Genomic DNA, 26,216 nt, shown 5'->3' with positions numbered 1-26,216 from the left:
CTAATACACACACACACAACGCTACCCATTCATCCATTAATGAGTATATATTTGGAGGGTTTCCACATATTGGCTTTAATGAATTAGTGAATAATGCTTCAATGAACATGAGAATACTAATATTGCTTTGAAATCCTATTTTAATTCTTTTGGATAAATACACAGAAATTTGATTGCTGGATTATATGACAATGCCACAGAAATTAAAACAGAATGGTTCGGGTATAAAGATAGATGTGAATGAGTAGAACAGACTACAGTCAAAAGTCCACATATATACTGTCAGTTGATCCTCAACAAGGATGCTAAAAATATAAAAATACATGACAGGGAAAGTATAGTCTATTCAACAAATAGCATTAGGAAAACTGGTAACCATATGCAAAAAAATACTAAAATTGTATCATCCACAAAATTTTAAATCAAAAAAATGAAATACCTAAACTTAATACCTGAGACTGTAAAACCATATAAGAATACATAAGATGTAAGCCTCATGGCATTGCTCTTGGCAATGATTTCACAAATACAACACGAGAAATAAAGAGAATCAAAGAAAAAAAAGTCAAGTGGGATTACATAAATCTAAAAAGCTTCTGTATAGCAAGAGCTATCATCAGAGTGAAACATCTTCCTAGAACTTTTTATGCTGTCTTATATTTGTTACTTTCTTATATTTCTTCACATATACACACATTGCTGAATTAACTGAGGAGCTGAAAAGACAAATCCTATGACAGCCAGGATCAAAACTGAAGGATATTTTCTCTACTGGGGATGCTGGAAAGGGGTTGGATGTACACAAAGAGAATAAAATGAGAATTTCAGGCAAGTTCCCCAGGAAATTTCCCAGAATGTCATTCGATTTTGTATTAATCAGCTTATCATTATTTCAACAAAATACTGAACACAAGCTGCTTAGGAAGGAAGGATACATATTTTGTCTCACAGTTTTGGAGGTTCACAGTCTAAGATTGTCTCTCCATTGGTCTGATGCCTGCTGAGGCCGGAGGATTGCAACTGTGGAACATGTGGGAAGGAACGATTACATGGTGAGTCCAGAAGCAGAGAGCAGCTGTGCTGACTCAGGCAGTTGCAACCAACCCTCTCATTAGAGCTGCCTTCCAGGGGAATGTTCCCAGTGAACAAAGGCCTTCCCACTAGGCATACCTCCTTGACATCACAATTGGATTAAGTTTCCACGCTTCAGTAGCATTAATTTAAGACTTTTCACACCATAGCAGAGACATTAGATTACTCCTTGTTCCTTGTGAGTCTCTAGTTTGGAGGAGTAGGTAACCAAGAGGTAGAGAATCTTCTTTAACCATGATCCCACAGCCTAACTGGCTAACAAGACTGGAAGCTGAACACTCTGAAGAACAAAATAATGGAAGCCCCTTACCTGAGACAATACAGGTATAAAATCAAAGAAGAAATGATCAACAGGAGGATGTAAAGTAGCATGGTGACCATCACACCAAGAATTCCCAGCTGTTTGGTTCTTACAAACATCCAGTACAGCTTTGCTGCATCAGCCACAGGAGCCTCCTCATTGTGTGAAAACCTCTGGCAAAAGAAAACTCAATTTTAAAAAATAAGGATGGGAAACACTGGTCATGCAGCTAAAATAGTGACAATTATTTAAAAAACCACTATTTGTTTTTAAATTAAGTCTCTAGATACTGAAGATTGCCATATCTTCAACTGCACAAAGAAAAATGTGAGATGTGCATAAAGGTTAACTAAGTTTGACTTATTTTTCCTCTAAGCCAGCCTTTAAATGCATGTGTTTAACATGCAATTCATACAGTAATAGCCATGTTTTATTTATATACTATTAACTCAGAGTTTAATGGGCACAGGATATGAAAAAATCAATTATGATGGTGGCAAATTCTTTAATTTCTGAGGCAGATTTGATAAGATTTAATTTGTGCTGTGCATAAAAGAGATGGCTTATTTCAAGTACTTATAAAAAAGCCATCACAGTTTAATGTGAGCTTGAAAACTAAAGCTTACATTAGGTTAAATTTAAAAATAAGCCCTTATTTTAATCAAGGTAAAACATATTCACTATTGGATTATAAATAAATAAAAGGCAATAGGTCTTTAAAAAATAAAATATAAATCCCCAAGGATCTACAGAATCATTATGTGACATCTCTGACCTCTAGGTTTAAAATAATATGAATATCTCATAATTATAACTTTCACGGTATCACATGGAAGTACCATGCATATATATATTTATATGTATATGGATATGTTTTATATATATAAATCACTTTATATACATATATATATCACTTTTCTCTAAGTCAGGAAAGAGGGAAGGATTTCTTTAGTTCTTAAACTGACAATTAAGTAAATATAGCTTAAAAAGGCAGTTTTAAAACTAGTTAATCCAAATCACATATGTGTGGAGGAAAACAGAAGCCTAGACAGCTTAATTTGTATTTTCCCTACACCAAAATATACTTTAGTAATTGAGCAATGACTAGAATTCAGATGGTTCAACCCTCAACTACTGCTCTTTAACGACCACACCAGACTTTTATTTTTATACTCTACATTTGTTCATCAACCTGCCTTACAAAATGTGGATGTGCTCTAGGACTTTGGACAGCAGATTTTGAAGGGTTCTTGTGCATTTTTCCAATTTCAAATCTTATCTTTCTGCCATTTCTTAAAGAAATAGATACAATATTTATTGATGAAATTTCAACATAAAAATGGTATATGTTTGATGCAGCTAACATAACTGACAGGTGCTAATAATTCATCTGATCCACGTGTACTGAATGCCTACCAGGTGTCACGACCCTCAGAAAACAAGACTGCATGAACTTCAATAAAAACCCTACCTTCTGGAGCTTGTATTTAAGTGAGAGGGGGTTGTGAATGACAGGAAGCATGTATGTAAGACTAAGAGCAACACGTATATCAGAGAATGATATTATGAAGACAACAACAAAGCAAAAAAAGGAAAAATGAATAGGAGGGATGAGAATATGTTACTAAAAGTTGGAGTTCAAAAAAAGTATGATTAAAAAGCCAGACCTGAGAGTGTACAGATGCTCTTTGATCTATAACGGGCTCATGTCCCCCCAATCCCTCCCAGAAATTGTCAACTGAAATATCCTAAGTGGAAAATGCACTGAATGCGCCTAACTTCCTGAACATTCTGGCTCAGCCACCCAAACGCTGCACAGCAAAGGGGGTGCCCCAGTGACCAGGGCACGGGGCGAGGGGGCTACCTGGGAACTGTGCTTGCTGCCCTGACCAGCATCGCCAGAGAGAATCAGATCACCCAGAGCTGGCCAAGGATAAATTCAACATTACGAGTACAATTTCTACTGAAGGCACATCATTTTTGCAGCATCATTTAAGTCAAAAAATCCTAAGACAAATCATTGTAAAGACTGCCTGTACTTTCCACGTGGCATTTGCACACGCTACCCTTACTACATGTTTTGGTGGACAGATTTCAATTCCACAACTAGACTGTATGTTTCTGCCTGGGCCACTGGGACAGAGGCTCCTATATGCCTTTGGTTGTCCACCAAAAAAAAAAAATCACATCATTACTAAATTATACTCCTCTTTATTCCTTTTGTGTCACATGCAGACTTTGCAATATGCAGTCCCAGTTAGTCCCTCATTTGTTTCTCCCAACAGTATTGTGAAATGAGTAAGGCAGGTCACCCTTTGTAGATGCTACTATGTGTTTTATGGTACATATGAGGAAACAGAAGGCTGGAGAGGTTAGCTGACTTATCTAATGGCATATACTTGAGAAATGATAGATCTGGGGTCAGAACAAGTTCCAACTCTGAGGTTCTCCTACTACTCCACGGTAACTTCTAGTGGAATGCTGTGGTTCGAATGTGTCCTCCAAAAAGCATATGTTGGAAATTTAATCCCCAGTGAAATATTAATTAAAGGAACCACCCTCATGGAGGGATTAAGGCCAACTATAAGCGTTTTAAGCTGTGAGTTTGATGTTTGCCCACTTTCAACCTCTATTCACCCTTCTTCCATAGGATGAAACAGTTTGGAGACATGTGCTGAGGGTCAGGTCTTCAACCTCGAACTTCTCAAACTCTAAACTATGAGACAATGTTTATTATAAATTACATAATTCAGGTATAGGACTGTGGGGAGCAACTCGGACTAGACTAAGTTACTGGAATTAAGACTTATTCTATGCATCTGCTCTCCCACAATATGGCGCTGAGAAGGGAGAAACAGCTTCTACACAGCTGCCTCCAGTTCAACCAATAAACTGTAGGACATACTCCTGATTGGAGGAGAGCAGCGTACTCGGCATGTGGGTAGCAGAGTTGGGATTGGTGGAAGAGGACTATAAAGGAGGAGAGAGACAACATGCACCAGGAACGTCTATCTGAAGGAACACCTGTGCAGCCCCCGAGAGAGCCGGCCGGCGGTGTGCCGCTCCCCCCCGGAAGTGGGGAAAGTGGCCAGGGGGAACCGCCCTTCCACAGAGGTGGAAGGGTCGGTAGCCAACCCGGGAAGAACCAGCAGCAAACCCGGGGAGGGCCGAGCAGACAAAAGAACAGCGCAGGGTCCTGCGTCGTTCCTCCACGAAGACAGGGAGCGACATAGGACGAAATGGATTAAGATATGGAGTCCCAAGAATTATTTGCTGCAGAGCTGGTATTGTGGCCCAGCTGTTTAAGCCTCTGCTTACAAGGCTGCCATCTCATATTTCAGTGCCACTTTGAATCCCAACTGCTTTGTTTCTAGTCCAGCTTCCTGTTAACACACCTGAGAAGGCAGTGGAAGACGGCCCAACTACTTGGGCCAATGCCTCCCACGTGAAAGATGGAGTTACTAGTTCCTGACTTTGGCCTGACCCAACACTGGCTGTTGTGGGCATTTGGGGTACAAATCAGTGAGTGGAAGATGGAAGATTGCTCTCTCTCTCTCTTTTCTCTGTCTCACTCCGTTACCCTGCCTTTAAGATAAATATATAAATAAATCTTTTAAAAAAGAATTACCTGCTGAACGACAATGGTTGAATTCTATTTTTCTTTCTCATTCATGTATGATATTCTTATTGCTGTCTATACTGAGGGCAAGAAAGTAATGTCATATTTGTTCTGCATCTTTTAAATCTAAGACAGAAAGTATATAGTCAAAAATAGACACTTCTCACTTGAAATACCCAATAGCAAATTTTCCCGGTGTTTTTATCCAAATGAGGGCTCTGTTAGAGAAAGAATTGACCTCAATGGAATTGTACATCATACATACCATCAGTGAGGAAATGTATTGCCAACTTACATCTGAGCCAGCAAGCTGAGAGACTGGCAAGCATTACTAGAAACATCAAGAGCCACCCAGTGGCTTCAGTCTCAAACCAGTCCATCTGCCACATCTCCATCCAGATCACCAGGAACAAAGTGAATCCACAACAGGAAACAACCTGGATCAAACCCAAACGATTCGATTCGTAGCTTTATCTGCTAGGAGGATTCTCAGCTTTCTCTGCTGAAGGGCCTGGAGCTATGAACTCAGGCAACTCAATCCTCCTGAGTGTCAGTCAAGGAGAATTGCAATTCCATGGGGAACGATCAGCCTCAAGCTTTAATGAGTATCAGAGCCACCTGTTAAACACAGCCTGCTGGGTCTCTGTCCAGACGTTTTACTCAGCAGATTTTATGTACAGCCTGAGATTTTCTATTTTTCATGAAGTTCTAGGTGATATTAACACTGTTGTTCCAAGGATCGCCCTTTGAGAACCACTGCTTTAGATCAGCCCTCTCAGGCTTCAGTGCATTGTCCAATCACCTGGAGAACACGGTACAATGCATATTTTAATTCCGTTAGTGGGCATGATCTGTTTGAGTGCACAACTTTAGAGATTTTGTAAATATAACAAAAGTAGATGTCGTCTGCAATAAAATGTGATGGAGTCTCACTGGCGAGTTTGTGTTTTTTTGCAGATTAAGAGGAAACCTTTGGATTTTTTCTTCGAGTGGAGAGAGATGGATGCTATACTCATGCATTAAAATCCAAGTCAGCTTCCATCAACGACAGACCTCTTCAAGGTTCTGAAATGGCCATGCTGCAGGCTACTTTCCTACAGATTACATCAGAGGCCTCAGAATGAGTTAATACTGCTCATTTTGTTAGCTGCCTTGGATATGGTGAGCTGTCCAGCTATCTGCCGAGGGGCCTGATCAGAATAAGGAAATCCATTCTAGAATGACTGCTTATGTTCTGAGGAGATCTCAGAAGATCATAAGAGACAGCTGCTCATCCTTCCAATCAGAAGTGGCAGCAGACTCAGCCCAGCAACCCAGCCTTCCCCATGTGCACACTAGAACTCTGGGAGGAAGTGCAGGGTGCCCCAGGATAGGTTCCTCCCAGACAACATCCTGTCTGTCTTCCGCTCAATAAACCTTGATGACACAGGCTCCTCCTTGCTTTCTTGCAGTCTAAGAGCAGTAGACTGTGGAAGGAGTCCACAGCTTTAACTGTCCACTCAGAATGTGGCCAATCAGCATGATGAATAGAACTTAGTCATGGAGTGGAAAACACAACCACTTCTTGCTCAAAAAGCTTCCTCTTTTATAATGTCATCAAGGTTCAGACAGTGGTCGCATACTAGAACGTGAAACAAGACTGTCAAATGCTGATCAGCTTCCAACATAGGATTCCATACCCAATCCTGGGACTGGGAACCAGAATACTGGAAGTCTTTGCATGTGTTGTTTGGAGCTCAAGTTAACGACATTAAGTGGTCTACATAGTAGGAGTCAATAATTGCATGTGCTGTCAGGCTCTAGGCATTTCTACAGAGGTCATTTCCAGTCAGCAACATGCAGTCAGAGTTGTCACATGAGATCTAGAAAGACATCAAGTGGACTCAGAGCTTCAAGGACTCCGGGTTTGTTGAGAGCAGCCCGAGAAATGCTAGCCAACTGGAAATCCAGCTCGCAAAGCCTAGCAAAGAGTAAAGGAAGGGAGAGCCTGCTCATCTGGGTGAAGTGTCTAGCACCTTGACATTCATAGTGTGGTCCATGGAACCAGCATCGCTGGCATCATCTAGGAACTGCTGAAAATGCAGAATCTCAAATGCTTTCTGCTGAATCAGAGTGTGCATTCTAATCAGCTCTCTCCAAAGTTTGAGAAAATACTATAGTCTGAGAGAGATACATAAAAATGGAAACAGGCTCTGCTAACCTAAGCTTCCAAAGACATCACCCAGGATGTGGAATATTTTTGCAGAGTGGTATGGAAAGCACTTTGGTCTTTGATTCTAAAAACACATTAATGATGGTAGACTCAGTTTCAAATACAGTTAACATAGATTCCATCAAAATACCCCATTTCTATCATCTGCTTTGGCACAGTGAATGTTTTTTCAATGCATATGTATTAATTTTGAAACTGTTCCTTTTTCCTTTAAAAGAGGAATAAACCCATATATAGACATTATTATATAATAAGATAATATATAGATTAATAATATATGTGACTATTTGATAATATTGATTAATTTTTGGTATCCAGCTGCTGTCTTGCATGGGGCTATATCTTATGACCAGGACTACAGAATATAATTTAGTTAAAAATCAGATTTCCCTTACTTCTGCCTATGGAAGATGCTTGAAAATTTGATGAATCCAACTTAAAGTGCTTTTTGGCTTGAATTATCCTATTATATGTGTACACATTTCACTTTGCTTTGATAATTGAACCTAAAGCATTTGATGACTTAAATGAAGCTTAGATAAAACTGCTAAATTGCAGCATAGGAACTGTGGTTAAAAGGAAAGATACTGAGGGAGACCCCACTTGGCCTGGCATGTGCTGGAACTTGGGTTAGCCAGGCTATACCTGGGTCCTCCCTGTCTGCTCATAGCAGCTGTCCTGACATCTTTAATGTCAGTGGTTCTCAAACTGTGGTCCCTGAACCAACAGCATCCACATCACAGCATCCTACCAAAACAGAAACCCTGGGGACAGCACCCAGCAATCTGTTTTACCAAGACCTGCAACAGATTGCGATGTGGAATAAAGACTGAGAACCAACGCATTCCAGTAACACTCACCAGGAAATCACACGCCTTGCAAACTCAGGGACATGATATTTGAATGTGTCAATAAATGTGCACTAATTGCCACATCAATTTAACTGAGATTTAAGCCTCAAAGTCACTAGTAAATTAAGAATTTTGATGTGATCAAATAATTATCAGCAAGGATAGCATCCATTTGATTGTACAAAGAAAAACATTGAATCAGTGTTTGAAGACAGATTTTGACAGCATGGAAGAAACACTTGTTTCAGAATTCAGAAATCTGGATTCTAATCCAGTTGCCATGTGAGCTGGCTCTAATACCTAGGACATATTGTATATTTCTGTATCTGGCTTCTCCCAGTTGTATAATGAGAATATTTGCCCCACCGACTTATGAATTGTTGTAAATATAAAATCAAATAAATTATGGGAAGTTACTTGAAAATTACAAAGTACTCCTCAATTAATATAAAATAAAAATATTTAATAAATAATAACAATAAATAAAATAATATTAGCATCATTAAGCATTGTTTCTTCATCATCAAGTACCTTAAGTACATCATTTAGAATGGTGAAATCCTGAAACTCTACATTGCAGAGTAAAAATACACATTTGTCATTTCATAGTCATCACAAAAGTAAAAACCAGTGACCTATGGAGTGACTTTTTAATATATTTATTTATACATGTGTGTTTATTTATTGTATTTATTTATTTAGAAAGATGTAAAAAGCTATTATTCACTTTACATGCTTCATGAATTACAGAAGATCACTACCTCATAAGGCAGATAAATAATCAAATCAATTAAAGGAACTACTATATGACAAATATTTTGCAAAGTGTTCCTATCAAAGTCCTTAATATTAGAAGTTATCAAAAATTACAAAATTGAAAAATAGATACTATTTGTAATAATTCTGAAAATGTGACAAACTAGCCTGGATTTGACCTCCACGAAGATGTCTATCTTATTTGGCAAGAGTTTATTTAAGATAGCTAAGATTACACTAAAATTGATTATATTAGACATCCACAATTTTTATGGGGAAAAACTTAACTTCAACATAACATGACTATTGAACATTCATCATTATTGAAACTTCCCATGTCAGCTGATGCAGGCACTAAAGCCACACTGCATGTCAGCGACTCATATCCTGGTTATTTTATTTGACTTACCCCCAGGAATATATCCACAATAAACACCGCCAGTGGGTCTAGAACTGTCCATACAGCCATGGTTGTGATTAATTTTGACAAGACATCAGGACAGGAGGCAAACAGTAGCTGACAGCCCCATTTGACCAGAACCAAAAGAAGTATGACTGCATTCAGCAGTAAAGTCCCCACCACAACCATGGGCAGCTCTTCTCCGCTGTGAAGTGAAGAGGCCGGGTAGCAGAGCTCCACGGTGTGAAGGGAGGGCTGGAATCTGCAGGAAACAGTCACAGGCAGGCAAACAAGAATTTTACCAAAGGCAAAGTATACAGAACAATTTTTAAAACGGTGTGCAGTGGTTTCGCTCTTTTTTTATTAATTAATTAATTAATTATTTTTTTGACAGGCAGAGTTAGACAGTGAGAGAGAGAAAGAGAAAGGCCTTCCTTCAGTTGGTTCACCCCCCAAATGGCCGCTATGGCCGGCGTGCTGCGCCGGTCTGAAGCCAGGAGCCAAGTGCTTCCTCCTGGTCTCTCATGCAGGTGCAGGGCCCAAGCACTTGGGCCATCCTCCACTGCCCTCCGGGGCCACAGCAGAGAGCTGGCCTGGAAGAGGAGCAACCGGGACAGAATCCGCTGCTCCAACTGGGACCAGAACCCTGGGTGCCGGTGCCACAGGCAGAGGATTAGCCTAGTGAGCCACGGCGCCGGTCGGTTTCTCTTTTAAGTATAGAAAAGCTTGGCATGTAATAGAACCTCAAAATTGTTAGAAATCTTCATCTCTTCTCCTTCTCTCTCTACTTTCCCAATATCTTGCTTTCAAGGAAAAGGCAAGTTCTACTCTGTCCATTGTTCTGATGAGTCTCAGATACAACCCTACACATTGTGTCCACCAGAGTCACTGAGCACAGCATCTTCTAAACTAAGACTTCCCCTGCAGTTCATGCAGTACTTGTTATTACACTGCTCGAAATGCGTAATATCGGTGGATTTTCTGATGTGTCACACTCTAACAGGCATGAGAAATAGATATAGATATCATAATTCTTCAGAGTTTGGGTATAGCTGATTAATTTTGAATGTTATTCCTCTAACTGGACTCCCAGATACACCAGCAACACTGGCACCATTCACACACAAACCATCCTATTTCTCAGTTGATGCAACTTCATGACCTATGGGTTAAATTCAATCTGATCCCAGTAATTGAAGCAGCTATGACCCGGGCATTGGAATCATCCTTCTGTGCAGAGATTTCAGCTCACTCTGAGTTTACCAAAATTTCGACACAGGTAAAGCTGCTTCATGATGACTGCTGCTGTAATCCTATTCATCAGCAGTCTATTAAAAAGAAGTCTTCTTTTTACCCACTATTAACTTTTGCTTCGAGGGAAGTTTAATGCTTTGTTCCTATGCTATTGTGAGTATCCAACAAAATACCTTTCCTAGCACAATACCTGATGCAGAGTGAGAGTAGAAGTAATGCTTTTGTTGGTGCTGTTACTGCAATATCCCACAGTTATGATGGAATGCAGAGCTCTTGTTGGCTTCAGTCCTGCAGACCAACAGAGTAACCAGCATAGCATCCTGCAATATTTTAGGTCTTCTCTTGTTTAATAAATTGGCTAAATTGGACTGTCAAAAAACTTTTTGCAATCTCACTTTATTAACAACTAATAAAGACAGAATTGCTCATTACAGTGAAGAATGAAAGAGATAAAAGAATGTAACATTTGTGCTTTCTGCTTTGGAAATGTTGGAATAGGAAAGAGAAAGAAAGAAAGAAAGAAAGAAAGAAAGAAAGAAAGAAAGAAAGAAAGAAAGAAAGAAAGAAAGAAAGAAAGAAAGAAAGAAAGAAAGAAAGAAAGAAAGAAAGAAAGAAAGAAAGAAAGAAAGAAAGAGAGAGAGAGAGAGAGAGAGAGAGAGAGAGAGAGAGAGAAAGGAAGGAAGGAAGGAAGGAAGGAAGGAAGGAAGGAAGGAAGGAAGGAAGGAAGGAAGGAAGGAAGGAGAGAGAGAAAGAAAGAAAGGGAGGGAGGGAGAAAGGAAGGAAAGAAGGAAGAGTGAGCAAGCAAGCAAGAAAGAGATATCCATTAAAATTCCATATTATAAATGCAATTATTTTATATACTTATATCTGTGTATATATTTATATATGTATGCGTTTAAAATTTTTCATGTTCTATAATATAATCAGATGCTTATGATTGCATTTCTTAAAATTTTAAAACAGTGTATTTTAGTATATTTATATATATTCAGATATATATATATATACACTAAACATACACATGTATTCCTTTTCATAGTCTTAAGTTTTTTGCAATCTTCTTAATTGAAAATACATACACATTTTTATTTTATCTGACATATCTACATTTGAGAAGATGAACTTCACTTGTACTGATGTCTATCTGTCTGTCTACCTGTGGTGTCTATGTAATCATGTTTATGGAGAGATAACCTTTAAAGTGTCATTTTTTCCCGAGGATAATGGCCCTGAAAGCTGCCCGGGTTTTGAGTGTGGTAATTGTTTGAATTCAATCATTTTGCAGAAGAAGCAATCTTTGCTTTGCTGAAGATAGGCGATAAATCAGACTTATGTTACTACTCAAACACCTTCTGCCTAAGTCACTCTGATGAAATCAAGCTGAAATAAAACATCATTGCTAAATCCCTTCTTGAATCCTGTGGATATTGGAACATATTTGAATCTGCTCAATTTTAAATAGATACTGATATACACATTATACATTTGTTTATACCAGTCTATGAGACCGTAACTGTAACAGAAACTCTTACTCTAAAACAGAGACATTTTCATCTTTTCAAATCATACCTGCATTTTAGGTTTTGGGGTAAATGGATGGGAGAGGTGTTTCATGCTTTCATTTGTTCTATCAGGAGCAAAATGCATTCCTTTGACTTTCAGGGGAAAGCACTCACTTTGTAACGGGAACTGAAATGGCCTGGAGGAAAAGCCACTGGCCAAGGTAATGCAGGTAGAGCCTCGGGAACCACAGAGAAGCCGTCAGCAGGATAATGTACCAGAAGCTCTGGCTTTGCCACTGAGCTAACCCAAGTTCTGAAAACACTGACATCAGCACAAAGTGGAGATGCTTGACAAATTCTCCAGATCCCCTTCTATCAGCAACTGAGGAGCAGCTAGAAACAAACAAATAAAAATAATGAGTAAAGTAAACTATGAGTATCAGTGAAGACATCATAAAGTTGAATGAAATTATTTTGAACTACTTGGGACTCAAAATTATTTATATTCCTTTTTGCTATAATGAATGATTAAAGTGGACTAGAAATAAACATGGAGGAGCAGGTGTTTAGTTCATTGGTTAAGCTGCCAGTTAAGATGCCCACGCCCACATGGGGGTCCTGGATTCCAGTCCCAGCTCTGTCCTGAATCCACATTCCTGCTAATAAGTTTTGGCTCAAGCAACTGGACCTGGATTGTATTCTTAGGTCTTGGCTTTGGCCCCTGCCTGGCCCCAGTCACGTGCAGGCATTTGGGGAGTGAACCAGCTAATGAGATGGAGAGCTCTCTGTCTTTATGCTAAATAGAACTGCCCTGTGATCCAGCAACCCCACACCTGGATATATATCCAAAAGTCATAACAGGAAGGTCTAGAAGTGATATTTCAATTAATGTTGTTCACAGCAGCATTATTCAAAACAGGCCACAGTGGAGCACCATGAATGTCCATTAATGGATAAATAGATAAACAAAATATAATGGAATACTGTTCACTTTTAAAAAGAAAGAAATTCTGACATATGCTATACATAGACGAACTTTGAGGATGTTATACTAAATAAAACAAACCACTCACAAAAACCACAAAGACTGCATGATTCCACTTGTATGAGGTATACAGAGTAGTCAAAGTGATAGGGACAGAAGGAGAACTGTGGTTGCCAGGGGCTCAGGAGAGGGAAATGGAGTCTTGTTTTTTACTGGGTGTAGAGCTTCAGTTTTGCAGGCAGTCTCTTTTAAGATCTAGACTGGTTGCACAACAATGTGCATGTACTTACCACTGAACTGCACTTAAAATGGCTCAGATAGTAAATTTTATATGTATTTTGCCAGAGTTAAAAAGTTTTAAAAAGAAATACGGATAAGAGTTACTATTGGCAATTTATTTTTTGAAAAAAATCTTTTAAAATCTAGAATATATTGCTGCTTATCTCACCTACTCATATAGACCTTCTTCATGAAGGTTAGATTTAATTATTTGCATGTAGCTTGCTAAAGATCAATTATTTCACTTTAAAATCAAAGCGAATTAATATATCACTAGAAATATATGAATGTTACCAAAGGAAAAACTAGTACCAGGATCAGTAGTTCAGGGACTTAGTGATTAACCACAGCAAAACAGAACAGTATCACAGGGAGAACAGGAATGGAATTCATGGATATATTAAACAGGTTTTGTATAAGAATGCTCATCTTGGAGCACCATGGTGGTATAGCAAGTTAAGCCTCTGCCTGAGACACGGGCATCCCATATGAGTGTTGGTTCCTGTCCTGGCTGCTCCAGTGCTAATGGCCTGGGAAAAGCAGCAGAAGATGGCCCAAGTGTTTGGGCCCCCACATCCACATGGGAGATCATGATGAAGCACTCAGCTTCTGGCTTTGACCTGGCCCAGCGCTGGCCATTGCAGCCATCTGGTCTGGGGTGTAAACCAGCAGAAGGAAAATATTCTCTCTCTCTCTCTCTCTCTCTCTCTCTCTCTCTCTCTCTTTCTCTCCATCTCTTCCTCTCTCTGTAGCTCTGATTTTCAAAGTAAATAAATAAATATGTCTTTTTTGTTAAAAGACAGAAAGCTCATATCAAATATCATGACAATTATACCATGGAAAGAGAAACAGATACTGGAAAAAAAAAAAGAGTGTTTGGCAGGAAATAAACCAAACAAAAAAGAAAACTAAGCAAAAATCTAACATCAGAGGTGAACATTTGGTTCAGTGGTTAAGACACCACTTGGGATGCCCTGTCCCATATCAGAGGAACTAACTAGGTTTGAGTCCTGGCCTCACTTCCGATTCAGTTTCCTGCTAATTCATAGCCTGAGAGACAGCAGACGATGGCTCAGTAACGGGTTGTCCGATAACCATGTTGAAGATAGTGATTGAATTCCTGACTCCTACCTAGTCCACCAGGCCTATCTCTGGCTGTTGCAGGCCTTTGGGGAGTAAACCAATGAATGAGATACCTCTCTCACTGTGCCATTCAAATAAAATTTAGAAAATTGGTTGGTGTTTAGAAACTAACAACAGCAGCATCAGCAACTCAAAGGAAACCAAATGCACCTCCTTAGCACAATAAGGCACCTGACTTGACACTGACTGTTCTTTCTTGTGGTGTTTGTGCGTATGTTGCCATGAAGGTGTGAAGCATCATCTAACCAAAGACCAGGCACAGACTCGGTATTGAGCATGTTTTCCAACTACCCAAGTGAAGAGCAGTTAAATAGGTAGCAGATCCCTAAGATGCTTTGGTTTTCACACAGTAGAAGAGTCAGAGAACTAACTCTGTTACAGAGAGATTCCAGAATACCTTACAACATTCACCATTCACCAGCAAGCAAAATGAAACCAGAATTTCTATTTTTTTTAACTTTTATTTAATGAATATAAATTTCCAAAGTACAACTTTTGAATTATAGAGGCTTTTCCCCCCATAAACTCCCTCCTACCCACAACCATCCCATCTCTACTTCCCTCTCCCATCCCATTCTTCATCAAGATTCATTTTCAATTATTTTTGTATACAGAAGATCAACTTAGTATATACTAAGTAAAGATTTCAACAGACTACACCCACACATACACACAAAGTATACAGCACTGTTTGAGTAGTAGTTTTATCATTAATTCACATAGTACAACAGATTAAGGACAGAGATCCTACATGGGGAGCAGGTGCACAGTGACTCCCGTTGTTGATTTAACAATTGACACTCTTATTTATGACGTCAGTAATCACCTGAGGATCTTGTCATGAGCTTCCAGGGCTATGGAAGCCTCTTGAGTTCACCAACTCCGATCTTATTTAGACAAGGCCCTAGTCAAAGTGGAAGTTCTCTCCTTCCTTCAGAGAAAGGCACCTCCTTCTTTGATGGTCCATTCTTTCCACTGGTATCTCACTCACAGAGATCTTTCATTTAGGTCATTTTTTTTTGTCAGAGTGTCTTGGCTTTCCATGCCTGCAAAACTCTCATGGGCTTTTTAGCCAGATCCAAATGCCTTAAGGGCTGATTCTGAGGCCAGAGTGCTGTTTAGGGCATTTGCCATTCTATGAGTCTGCTGTGTATCCTGCTTCCCATGTAGGATCATTCTCTCCTTTTTAATTATTATCTGCAGACACTGGTCTTATTTATGTAATCCCTTTGACACTTAATCCTATTTTTTTCTCAATTATAAATTTAAACTGATCACTTTAACAAGTAAAAATTTCTATACTGCTGAAGCAAAATGCCCTGTGCTTGATCACTTCCTCAGTTATTTTGCCTCTTCCAAGAGAAGGGGAAAATAAACGCGAATGTGGTGTTGTGCTTGTTGAAAAGAAAGGAAAGTCTCAACTGATGAAAAACAAAGAAAACATCTTTGACCTTTGAAAATTTCCACTGTGCTTAGGCTACAAGGTTTGATCATTAGTACACAGAGAAAATGCTTCCCACTGACATTCAGATAGACATATTTGTTTATCCAAATTTTGATTTGAGATAAATAACATTAACATTTCCCTAGGTACTATTCTGAAGCATTCAGTTATTTTGTATACCTGGACCACACAAGTCAATATTTGTTTTTAATGGTTTAACAATGATAATGATAGACTATGTATTCAAAGAACTAATAAAAACCTTGGGGGCTGGTGTTGTGGCACAGCAGTTTGAGCTGCCACTTGTGTTTCCAGCATTTCATTTTAGAGCACCAGTTTGAGTCCCAGGTAATCTATTTCTGACCCAATTTCCTGCCAATAAGCATAGGAAGGCAGTGGAAGATAACTCATGTCTTGGACGGCTGCCAGCCATTTGGGAAACAAGGATGGATTTCCTGGCTCATGGCTTTGGCCTGGCCCCAATCTGGCTGTTGTGGCCATTTGGGGAGTGAACCAGTGAACTGGTTCTCTCAATGTCTGTTGTCTATATGTTCTTCTGTCTCTGTCACTCTGTCTTTCAAATAAATGAATGAGTATTTTTTAAAAGGAAAGAAAAACCTTGATCCAATAATCTAGAACTTTAAAAATATATATATTTGGCAAAGCTAGACACTATTGAAAGAACTGGTTTCTGTTAGATGATGTCAATTAATTGGATAAAGTTAGCCAGGTATACAGTCTTATAAATAATGAACATAGAACAGCAAAATCTGCCATTCCTTTCATTTTAATATTTTAAGATTTGTACCTGAAATCTAAATGTCCACCTCTATAGAATTGCCTCCATAACTATTTCTCCATGCATGTATCATTCTTGAAATACGTTTCATTCAAAAAATTGTGCTCCCATGTTTCAAAATGGTCCTTAATGACAGCATATCTTGTATACTTGTTAACATGCAAGACACATTATAAAATGCAGTGCCATTATGGGATATCTTCATCCACATTTCAACTGTTCTTGTCTTCCTCTGTAATCTTTCTTGGTTATATACAAAGAATGTGGCCATCAAAAGGATAATAAATGGCCTCTGCCACTGGGGTGTGTAATACGTGGAGTGGGAATTGATTTGTTGGTCATGAAGGAAGCCACAGAGCACACAGATCACTGCAAAATCGCATTCAAGCCAGCAGTTCCTCCTCAGTTCATGCAGACGGCTCCTCTATTGCTCACGGGGTGAGTGCCAGAGGGTGGAAAGAATGGTGGGGTCATCCAGTATTCAGCCGTTAAATGAAACCTACTTCTCTGAACTTCAGCCACACAGCACAAGGCACCCATCGATTCTCTGCCCATTCTCAGTCTTCAGAGACCTGAAGTCAAACATGATTTCTGTGATCTATCAGTATTCTAGTAGCAGTAACAGGAGCAGCAGCAGCAGCGTAATAGTAATAGTAGTAGTAGTAGTAGTAGTAATAGTAGTAATAGTAGTAATGAAAGACCAACACTCCTTGGGAAGAAGAGTATTATATGCCTTCTTAAAATCTCTTCTATAGTGAACAGGAATCCTAAGGAATTTGTATAAAGGGTGGATTCGTTACTTCTCATCTGTGAAAATTTACTGGTTAGTAGTGATTGCATTTGGAAGTAAAATGAATGCTTAGCAACCATTTTGTGTCACAGGTATTTTTATTGAGAGCATGTGGATCCATGAAATTGGATTATGTCTCTATGCATCCTGGCATTGGGGTATACCGGGTAATCTGGAAAGACTGGGTTCATTGTTGGGTCTGAGGAGCAGTAATGTGCATTAGAGAATCAATTGTTGGCAGGATCTTGGGTCTGTGAATTTTGAGAATGTGGATATGTTTGACTGTATTATCGAGAAGAAACAATCAATTTAGAAGTATTTTGGAGATATACAGGAAAGCATTTTCATGTTTTCTGGTGGCATGGGGTGCTTTATATATATTTTGACAAAATATCTAAGTTCTTTGAAACTTGTTCATGGAGAAAATACATGCAACACAGCAGATTAAGCCATCCCGTGGGATGTCTACATCCCCCATCAGATGTCTGGCTCCTCTGCTTCTGATCCATTTCCTGCTAGTGCCTCCTGAGGGGCAGCAGATAATGGCTTAAGTGCTTGGCCTGGCACCCATGTGGGAGATCTGGATGAAGTTTCAGGCTTCTGGCTTAGTACAGCCCAGCTTTGGCTGTCACGCCCATTTGGGAAATGAACCAGTATATAAAAGATCTCTCTTTTTCTCCTCTATCTCTGTTGCTCAGTCTTCTAAGTAAATGAAAATAAATTTTGAAAAACATTTTAAAAAGTAAAAAGTAGAAAGACCATGTTTTGTGGGAACATAGAAAAGGGCTTTAAACAATAATCAAATCATAAGATGTCAGTTTCATTCTTATATATTTATATATTATACATTTTATATTTTATATTAACTACCAAATATTGGAGAAAACGTATGATATTTGTCTTTTGGGCACTGGTTTACTCTACTCAGCATAATGATCACCAGTTGCAGCCATTTGTTGCAAAAGACAGATTTAGTTCTTTTTTATGGCTGAGTAGCATTCCATTGTGTGTGTGTGTGTGTGCATCACTTCATGCACATATGAGTTTATTCCATATGTTATCTATTGTGAGTTGAGCTACTATAAACATGTGGGTACATGCTATTTCATTTCCTTTGGGTAAGTTCCCAGGAGTGGAATGGCTGGATCATATCTAAACCTATTTTCAGATTTGTGAGCAATCTCTATACTGTCTTCCAGAATTCTTGTACTAGTTTAAATTCCCACCAACAGTGCATTATGGTACCTTTGTCTCCACATCCTCATCAGCATTTGTTATTTTTTTGATTTTCAGATGATAGCAATTCTAACTGAAGTGGAACATGCTTTCTACTTTTTAGCTGTAGAACATTATGGTAATGGTGCATTAGTCTTGTGATTATAAAGTAAACTGAAAGTATATTATTACAAAAGTTAAAGGAATTACAGAAAGAAAGGAAGGAGGGGGAACTGAGGGAGGGATAGTGGGTAGAAGGGATGCATAGTTATCTTAGTATTTTATCTATGAAATACATGAAATCTGTTCTCTTTATAGTAATAATTTTTTAAATTAATAAAAATAAAAAAAATAAATTACAAAGCAAGGCTTCCAAAAAAAAGTGCCATCAGGTTGGACTAAATGGTACAGAAGACATTGTTCAGAGTGAAAACAGCTTCCCAGTGTCCAAAACTGTGTTGGTAGAAAGCAAGCTGAGACAGCAATGCAGTATAGACACAAGCTGTTTCTTGTGGAAAAGGAAAAATGACTCAGTGGTTGAAGACACGGGCCTCAATGGTGGAACCAAAAGCCACAGAGGACCTGTCTAGGCACTCAGCCTTGGTTTTAGCCAAAGGATTGAAGCAACTCGCCAACTAGATTTCAGAAGTGCTATGCATTCTGAGTTCTATGTGCTTCCAACGTTTATGGAAGAAGTGTCTATTTCAACTTTCCTATTGCCTCCTAACCCTTGTAAAAAGGGGATTCAAAGTTTGTGGAAAAATGGAATTAAAAATCATGTGTTGGAGGAGGAAAATATAACCTTCAAAATTTTGGATATTTTCATTGAGAACATATTAAAATTTTAAATTAACTTAAGGGAAAAAATCACAACCAATAGATGGCACTAGAATGTCCATATTCCCTCTTTCTGGCATCACCAAACATATTCCAGATATAGCATTTTTAAAAATCAAGGTGCATTCTAATGCTGATTGTCTATAGGTAATTATTTTATTTGAGTGCTGCTTACTTATTTTTGCTGTATCTGATTCAGATGAAAGTTTTTGACCATGAGTATCATCAGAGCCAATACAATAAAGGTATCATAAAAACATGCATAGATCGTGCCATGGTTCTGTTTGAGAAAAATCTCTTCACAAATTCCATCAGACATTTACAGAAGTGAAACTAAAAGCCAAGCAAGTTGAGTGATCTGCCCAACTTAAAAAAAGCAGTAACAAAGAAATGTCTAACTACTATATAAAGCCTCTCCAATAGGGTTTTTCAGCAGTCACCAACTGAGTCACTTCAACAAGAAACTCCAGGACCAAGAAACTGTGGGTTGCTTGAACATAAGCACATTTACCTGTAATCTGAAAGATAGAAGTGTTTCTTCCTTCGTTGGAGCTGGCTGAATTGGACACAGCTCATTCATTCAAGAGATCAGCACTAAATGAATACAGTTTGTCAGACCTTGGGGAAGTGTAGCTGACAGAATAATGTCCTCTGCACATATCCCCTGCTTTAATCCCTGGAACCTATGATTATGGTAATTATATAGCAAAGGGGAATTAAGTACCAGAGGAATTAAAGTTGCTAGACAACTAAGTGTAAAATAAGGAGATTATTCTGGATTCTTTGGATGAGCCTAATGTAATCACACAGATTCTGGTGGGAAAAAAAGGAAGAGAGAAGCAGAAGAGATGAAGCAAGAACCAGAGAGAGAAAGTGAGAGAGAGAACCAGGAAGATGACAATAGGAGAAAAACATGTCCTGGACAGGTTCTATTTGATCAGGGAGATGAACCAAGGAAGGGAAGCAGTGTGGTCCTTAGACACTGGAAAGGTGAAGGGAACAGATTCTGCAATAAACCTCCAGAAGAGTGCAATCTTGTGGATACATTGCTTTTGGCCCAGAAGGATACATTTTAGACTTCTGACCTCCCAAAGCATAAAGCAACAAATCTGTACTGCTTTCTGTCAAAAGTTGGTTTTAACTCATTAAAACAGCAATGGAATATTAATATAGTTAAGTTCTGGATTCCCAAAAGTGCACAACACTGTTAGACTCATAGACTGTTTATTCTATTGGGGTTGGCTTTTAGTTACAGTAAGTTAAACCACCACAGACAACATCAGCATGCTATGTGGGAACCAGTTTGAGTTCAGGCCACTCTATTTCTGATCCAGGGCCCTGTTAATAAGCCTGGGAAACAAGTGGAGGATGGTCCAAGTGCCCTGCCCACCATGTGGGAGACCCAAATGAAGTTCCAGGCTCCTGGCTCCAGCCTGCTCCAGATTGGGCTGCTGTAGTCACTGGGGAGTGAACTAGTGAATGGAAGATCTCTGTCTTTTACTCTCTCAGTAACTCTGTCTTTAAAAATAAATAAATCAGGAGCCGGTGCTGTGACACAGTGGGTTAAAGCCCTGGACTGAAGCGCCGGCATCCCATATGGGTGCCGGTTCTAGTCCCAGCGGCTCCTCTTCCAATCCAGCTCTCTGCTATGGCCTGGGAAAGCAGTGGAAGATGGCCCAAGTCCTTGGGCTCCTGCACCCACGTGGGAGACCTGGAAGAAGTTCCTGGCTCCTGGCTTCGGATTGGCGCAGCTCTGGTCTTTGCGGTCAGTTGAAGAGTTCACCAGCAGATGGAAGACCACTCTCTGTCTCTCTCTGCCTCTCCTTATCTCTCTGTGTAACTCTGACTTTCAAATAGATAAATAAATCTTTAAATAAATAAATAAATCAGTCAAAAACAATGTTTATTCTATTGGTTAGATGGACAAGTAGAAAGGCAAGGAAAACACAGGCATAAAGCCCATATCAGATCTTTGGTATCAGGAAAATGCTATGAGAAGCATAGAACAGACACTTATATCAGACCAGGCAAGAGAATACTTCTTTTCTGAGCTCGTCAAGACTTATAGGAATTGGCAATGAGAGCAGGGGCTGGGCAGGAAAGGTCAGAGAAGGTCCCATTACAACTGCAGCTCTCAGAAGAAGAAATTTCTGTGTCTCAAACAGAAAATAATTCGAACTGAGTGGAGAAAGTTCACATAGGGGAAGGTGGTGAGTACACTGAATCTGGAGAGATGGAAACCAGCTATCTGTGAAGGGGCCGTGTCTGCATTCATCATTTTAAGGAGTCCGGACTCTATCCTGACACAATCAACAGCCCTCAGAATGTTGTTGATGAGGTTGTGGGATGGAGAGGGATATTATGTTGTATATTCGGGAAATCTTGCTCTGGGTGCAGAATGAATAAAGCCTTGGGAGAATCCAGTCTGAAGGAGAAGAAGAGTGATGATTTTGATTGTGGCTCATTGGCATTTCTCAACAACCATCAGAAATGTGGGGTGGGCATTCTTTACCATCACAGTAGTAAGACTGGCAAAGACTTTAAGAGTCTACGAAATGCACACGAGGACTCCAAACTAGGAGGAACTCTCCTACATCTGCATCAGTTTCTAGGGTTGCTGTAACCACAAACTGAGAGGCTTCAAATGACAGAAATAAACAATCTTCTGTCTTCATTGGATTCTGAATCTATAGCTTAAGCCAACCTCAGAACCAAAATAAATATCTTGTACCTATACTGAACATGAACAAATGTTTTCTTCAACAACACAGTATGACACCTAATTTCTTAGTATTTGCAAAAACTAAAACTTTGTGTTAGCATTTTTAATAAAGATTTATTTTTATCGTTATTTTTTTAATATTCATATCTATTTTTTTAACTTTTATTTAATGAATATAAATTTCCAAAGTACAGCTCATGGATTACAATATCGTAATTTTTTTAAAATTTCATTTAATTTATACCAAGTTTCATGTATTTCATATATACAGATTTAGGAACACAGTGACACTTCCCCACCTACCCTCCCTCCCACCCACGCTCCAACCCTTCCTCCTTCTCTCTCTCACATTCCCACTCTTAATTTTTACAAAGATCTATTTTGGGTTTACTTAATGATCATATAAACTTATACTAAGTAAAAAAGTTCAACAAATAACATGAAGAAAAATAAAAAACATGGTTTCTCTATGGAAGGGATAATGGCTGTCAACAATCATTGAATCTCAAAATTTTTATTTCACTTCAGTGCAGTTCATTTCAGGTACTCTGTTAGTTACCTTGGATCAGGGAAAACATATGATATCTGTGTTTGGGGGACTGGCTTGTTTCACTATGTAAATTATTTCCAGTTGTGTCCATCTTGTGGCAAAAGATAGGATTTCATTTTTTTTTTACAGCTGAGTAGTACTCCATAGTACTGCATATATACCATAATTTCTTTATCCAGTCAACAGTTGATTGAAATCTAGGTTGATTCCATATCTTGACTATTGTGAATTGTACTGCAATGAACATGGGGGTACAAATAACTCTTTCTTATACTGATTTTTTTTGGTTTGGGTAAATTGTCAGGAATTGGATGCTTGGGTCATAAGATAAGTCTATATTCAAATTTCTGAGGTATCTCCAAACTGTCTTCCATAGTGATTGCCCCAGTTTACATTCCTACAGTGTATCAGAGTACCTTTTTCACCACATCCTTACCAGTATTTGTCATTTTTTGATTTCTGTATGTGGGACATTCTAACTGGAGTGAGGTGAAACCTCACTGTGGTTTTGATTTGTGTTTCCCTCATGGCTGGTGATCCTGAGCCTCTTCTCAAGTGTCTGTTGGCATTTGAATTTCCTCTTGAAAGATGCCTAGTCAAGTACTTTGCCCATTTCTTAACTAGATTGTTTGTTTTGTTGTTGTTGAAATTCTTGAGCTCTTTATAGATTCTGCACATTAACTCTTCATCAGTTGCGTAGTTCGCAAATATTTTCTTCCATTCTGTCAGTTGCTTCTTCACTTTGTTGAGTGTTTCTTTTCTTCTCAGCTTGATGTAACCCCATTTGTTAATTTTGGCTTTTATTGTCCATGCTTCCAGGGTGTTTTCCAAGAAGTCTGCCTATGCCACTGTCTTGCAGTGTTTCCCCGATGTTCTCTAATGATTCATGGTGTCAGGGCATAGATTTAGGTCTTTGATCCATTTGGAGTCGATTTTTCTGTAAGATGTGAGGTAGGGGTCTAGTTTCATACATCTGCATGTGGAGATCCAGTTTTCCCAGCACCATTTGTTAAAAAGACTGTCTTCTATCCAGGAATTGATTTTAGCTCATTTGTCAAAGACAAGTTGGTTGCAGATGCATGGATTAATTTCTGGAGTTTCTATTCTATTTCATTGGTCAAGAAGTCTGTTTTTGTATGAGTACCAGGCTGTTTTGGTTATAACTGCAATGTAGTATGTCTTAAAATTACGTATTGTGATGCCTCCAGCTTTGTTTTTGTTGTATAAGATTGCTTTAGTTATTCAGGGTCTCTTGTGTTTCTGTATGAATTCTAGCATCATTTTTTCTAGATCTGAAAAGAATGTCATTCATATTTTGATTGGGATCACATTGAATCTGTAAATTGCTTTTGATAGTATGGACATTTTGATGATGTTCCATGCACTGAAGAGAAGAATGTGTATTTTGCAAATGTGGGATGAAAAGTTGTATAGATACCAGTTAGGTCAATTTGGTCCATAATGTTGATTAGCTCTGCTGTTTGTTGATTCTGTCTAGTTGTCCATTGATGAAAGTGGGAATAAAGATTTTTTTTATCTACTTGCAAGGTACAGTTATAGAGATGAAAGTCATGGTTACACACACACACACACACACACACACACACACAGAATGAATCTATCTTCCATCTGCCAGGGACTGCAACAGCCAATGTTACCAGTCCTGGAGAGGAGGATGGTTGCCAGAGAGAGTTTCATGGGTTGTTTTTCTCAGCTTAGTATAGAAATAAAAAACTGGGAAATAATTTGGAAAAAGAAGCAAAAGCTTCATTTTGTTTGCAAAGCAATATTAAAGTGTCCAGTCCAAGAGGAGACTAGATGGAGTGCCCAGAAAGGACACTGGTTTTCAGGAAGTGTGTAGAGTTTTTAATATATTACTGTCTTTTCACTGGGTTATTCTATGAGGGTGCCCATTGGACAGGAGTTTCACATACTGTTTATTGATTGACTTGGGGCTCATGGAGATGGTAGGGGGTCTTTTGGAGAGAGCCCAATTCTCCTCAAGGGCTCAGCCCTGTTTTCTGCTAGCTCTGGGTGGAAGATTGCAACTAACTTGAAGATTTGATTAAAACCACAAGGTCACACATGCAGCACAGGAAGCTATAGTGTGAGAGGCCAGCAGGTCTGGAAACAAGCTTTGCAGCCTCAGCTGGCAGCCTGCCTGCACAAAACTTGCAATCTGCTTCTGTAGGACATCTAAGGGGCCCGTGGACTCCTAACCCCACCTGATGACTTCAGCCAGGGCTGGACCAGGCTGAAGTCAGGCGCCAGGAGCTTCTTCTGAGTCTCCCACATGGGTGCAGGAGACTGAGTAATTGGACCATCTTCTGCTACTTTCCCAGGCACATTAGCAGGGACATAGATTGGAAGTGGAGAAGCAGGGACTTGAACTGGTGCCCACATGAGATGCAGGTGTTACAGATGGCTTCACCTGACACAGCACAGCACCAACCCCAATATTAGCATTTTTAAACTGGACTTGTCCTCTCAAAATTGTGACTCCTTAGCCAATTTGCAAATTTTATTGTTAATATAACACGCTGTACTTTTAACAAGTTTAATTCAATTTACAACAAATGCCTCTAATTATGGTAAAAGATCTTTGAAAATTGCTAAATCTTAGGGGTAATAGTACCACTACTGACATTGAAATAATTGATCATTTCCACTGAGGCACCGAAGTATGAATGTTCTAATGAGAAAACAGCAATTGAAGGATGTTAAAGGAATCCAAAGAGACTTCCAAACTCTTTAGGCTGTTATTTCCAATGACAGTCTCTGAATGGGGGTTGAAAGTTTTGGAGAGCAGGCAGAGATGGTAGGAACTTATGCCTGAGAAAAAAAAAAGGAAATTGAAAGCAGAAAAACAAAGTCACTACTCAGAGCAAAAATGACTGAATTCCGATCACCTTTTAACAAATAATTCATCTTTCATTCACTCTGTGTTATTTGCTTTAGTGTCAATTTTGCCACTTGCAAATAACATTTCCCTTAATGTTCTGTGCTAAAAAATGTTGGATGCAATATTAGAATGCACCGTTTTTGCAAGAATTACCTAAGAACATGAATGAGTAAAAATAGGGCTCACCCTACTATTATTAACACATATGAGAGCTAAAGACTACTATTATCCCTGACATAACAGCAGCACCACAGCAGCGGGCTGAAATGTAGGAGTTTTATCACAATTAATATTGCAAACTTACCTTCTGTATGGTTAATCTGTTAGTAAGAAGGAGAACATTTTCCTTGATGAGTATTTGCCTGGCCTCATCAGTTAAAATATTTCCAAAGCATTTAATGAGTGAAACTAGCTAAATGTATTATGCATAATGGAAGTTTTGTCAATTATTGGAATAACAATGTAAAAGCAGATCAGTTTGAAAACAATAGCATCAATGAGCTGCATGATACCCCATCCATAAACAATGTGAAAAACAGACTTCCCAGCACAGGCAGAAGAGT

The 26,216-nt window shown here is 38.9% G+C and overlaps 1 protein-coding gene across 2 annotated transcripts in view; it reads right to left on the bottom strand.

The window, feature by feature from the left end:
* LOC100356714 (uncharacterized) overlaps positions 1–26,216 on the bottom strand; it is a 365,960-nt gene that overhangs the window by 100,832 nt on the left and 238,912 nt on the right. Inside the window, exons 16-19 of one of the 2 annotated variants that reach the window (XM_070074870.1) lie at positions 12,162–12,380; positions 9,241–9,493; positions 1,403–1,566; positions 94–1,020 (exon numbers count right to left, since the gene is read on the bottom strand). In XM_070074870.1, coding sequence (XP_069930971.1) covers positions 969–1,020; positions 1,403–1,566; positions 9,241–9,493; positions 12,162–12,380 — 688 coding nt within the window. In that variant the 3' untranslated portion in view covers positions 94–968. Of the gene's footprint in view, positions 1–93; positions 1,021–1,402; positions 1,567–9,240; positions 9,494–12,161; positions 12,381–26,216 lie in introns of those variants that run through there. The other variant, XM_051855131.2, reaches the window with a different exon arrangement.

The sequence above is a fragment of the Oryctolagus cuniculus genome, chromosome 5 (assembly GCF_964237555.1).
Source record: "Oryctolagus cuniculus chromosome 5, mOryCun1.1, whole genome shotgun sequence".
Classification (NCBI taxonomy): Eukaryota; Metazoa; Chordata; class Mammalia; order Lagomorpha; family Leporidae; genus Oryctolagus; species Oryctolagus cuniculus.
This window is presented reverse-complemented; position numbering and strand designations above follow the sequence as displayed.